This window comes from Aptenodytes forsteri, unplaced genomic scaffold (genome assembly GCF_000699145.1).
Source record: "Aptenodytes forsteri isolate BGI_AS27 unplaced genomic scaffold, ASM69914v1 Scaffold349, whole genome shotgun sequence".
Taxonomy (NCBI): domain Eukaryota; kingdom Metazoa; phylum Chordata; class Aves; order Sphenisciformes; family Spheniscidae; genus Aptenodytes; species Aptenodytes forsteri.
The window spans coordinates 3,849,394-3,851,631 of NW_008794452.1; the positions used below are offsets into that span (position 1 = coordinate 3,849,394).

The following is a 2,238-nucleotide window of genomic DNA, read 5'->3' on the forward strand; positions in this document are numbered from 1 at the left end:
TATTTTTTTATATATTTATATATATGCTTTGCAGATTTCATTCAATCCCTGGATTAAGAACATACTCATGCTATATAAAAATATAATATCAGCAATGATATTCAAGACAGTGAATAATTCTGTCAGGTAGCTAACTGAGATTTAACATAAAAAGGTATAATAAAAATTCCTGCACACATTAATAAAGCATGGAAATTAACATCACATTTTACTCTAAAATGACAATAAACTCATAATTTCTTAGTCTATTGTATAAAAAAATGCCATAAAAAGACTTCCACACGTGTCAAATTCTAACAGTGCCAGAGCTGACAAGCGTTTGAGACGATGATTCCACAAAGTAGGTTGAATAATTTTTAAGTATGTTCCTTTGTGGCAGTTCACCAAAAGGCAGTGTTTCTTTTGAAATTAGGGCTCAGCTGCATTGTACATATCAAAGAACTAGAAAGATCTCAAAAATAACTATGCATTCATCTGAGTGTTGACATTTCATGCCACACCTCTAAGATAATTAATGTTTTTCTCATCATACATGTAAACAAGTTGGAAGAAATTTCGTTAAAGTTTTACCTTCCTTTTGGAAAGAGAAAATTCCTTTTCACATAACTTGCAATGAGTAGCCTCTTTGTCCTTCAACCAAACCTGGCCCTGGAGAAAAAATCATCATAACTATATGTATCTGATAAAGTTAAACTTTGGGTTCCAGGGGACAAGACAAATCAATAGCAGTACATTTACTGCCTGAATTCCTTAATGCCCCGAGACCAGTATAATGTCACAAAGACACTCTAAAGCAGTACAAGACTGCTCCAAAACCCTGCAAAACCTTATGAGACAAGACAAAGCAGGAATAGGTGCAAAGAGAACGTGCTCGAGGTAGTAAAGCTGGTCAATGGCTGAGCTCAGAAAAGCAGAAAGGTATCCAAGTCTCGGAGCTGAAGCCCATTTCCCCACCCATCACATAGGAACAGTCCCCAAGATGCAGGGAAGCAAAACAAACAGGACAGCGTCAAGAACTGTTAATTCCCTTCTGTCTAAACTAATTAATAAAACCAGGAATCTGCTCAATAAAACCATTTCAGACACCTTTACTTGGACTGAAATAATACACAAGGTGACATACCACGTGATCAAACATGTGCAGACAAAGTCTCTGCTCTCAAGTGCTCCCTGCATATCTTTAAGAAAGTTCCAAACCTCTTGACATTACAGATCATATTTTATCAGCCTTGGTGCTACAAGTTTACTTAATTCCTAGGACAATCAAATATTTATTGATCACTGAGAAGTAGTACATAATTTAAGCTCAGTTGGCTACATATTCTGTCCCAGATACACTTTGTAAAATATAGAAGGGTGTACCATAGCAAGAAAAGTGTCAAAATGCATAGTTACACATCAAACAAGAAAAATCAAAAGCAACTGAGTATCTTTTTTCCCTGTGAGGTCACAGGGAGTCTGTGGTTCTCTCCCACTGGAGGAAGTCATACAATGAGTTTCTTCTGAACAGTTGCTGTTGGAGAGAAGTCTTCTCATGCTTACAAAATATTTCAAAGGGAACAGTCAAAAAAAAAGTTCCTCTCTCCTCCAAATACTACTAACCTGCAATGCTTTGTTCGCTTCTTTTATATCTTCTATTTTCAGCTTTGATCTAAAGAATAAGATAAAGCTATTTCAAACTTCTATATTGTCAGTTACGGTCTAACAACTTTAAAAGTTGTAGGTACTTAAAAACTTATAAGCAAAGTACTCTGAACTTTTAGTTAGTATTTTATATTACGGCAGCATCCAGGAGATGCAATCAGTATCACGCCCTGCTGTACTAAGCACTACACAAAGACAAGCTCTCTCCAAAGAGCTCAGAATCCTTTGAATGGCTGTAAATTTGCTTGGGGTTATGTGGATAAGAGAAATTTGTACCAGCATAGCTCTGTGCAAATACCTAAAGCTAGCACACAGCCTCGGTACAAAACCAGAATTTAAACTTCTGGTCTTGTACAAGACCACATCATGTCATTATGGAGAAACCAGCCTCCCCACAGCCATCCAGTGCCAACCCACTCAGAAGACTGAGTCACAGAATATATACTAAGTTACTCTATAGGGCATGAAAGTCCACACGAGTCACTGCAAAAGTACTTAGAAGACAGAGATCATAGAATCATAGAATCATTGAGGTTGGAAGAGACCTCTAAGATCATCGAGTCCAACCGTCAACCCAACACCACCATGTCCACT

The 2,238-nt window shown here is 37.2% G+C and overlaps 1 protein-coding gene across 1 annotated transcript in view; it reads right to left on the reverse strand.

Moving 5' to 3' along the window:
- The window catches only part of RUFY2 (RUN and FYVE domain containing 2), a 28,443-nt gene that overhangs the window by 2,575 nt on the left and 23,630 nt on the right, over positions 1-2,238 (reverse strand). The window contains exons 15-16 of the mRNA XM_009290535.2: positions 1,603-1,651; positions 571-648 (exon numbers count right to left, since the gene is read on the reverse strand). Of these exons, the coding sequence (XP_009288810.1) occupies positions 571-648; positions 1,603-1,651 (127 nt within the window). The remainder of the gene's footprint in view (positions 1-570; positions 649-1,602; positions 1,652-2,238) is intronic.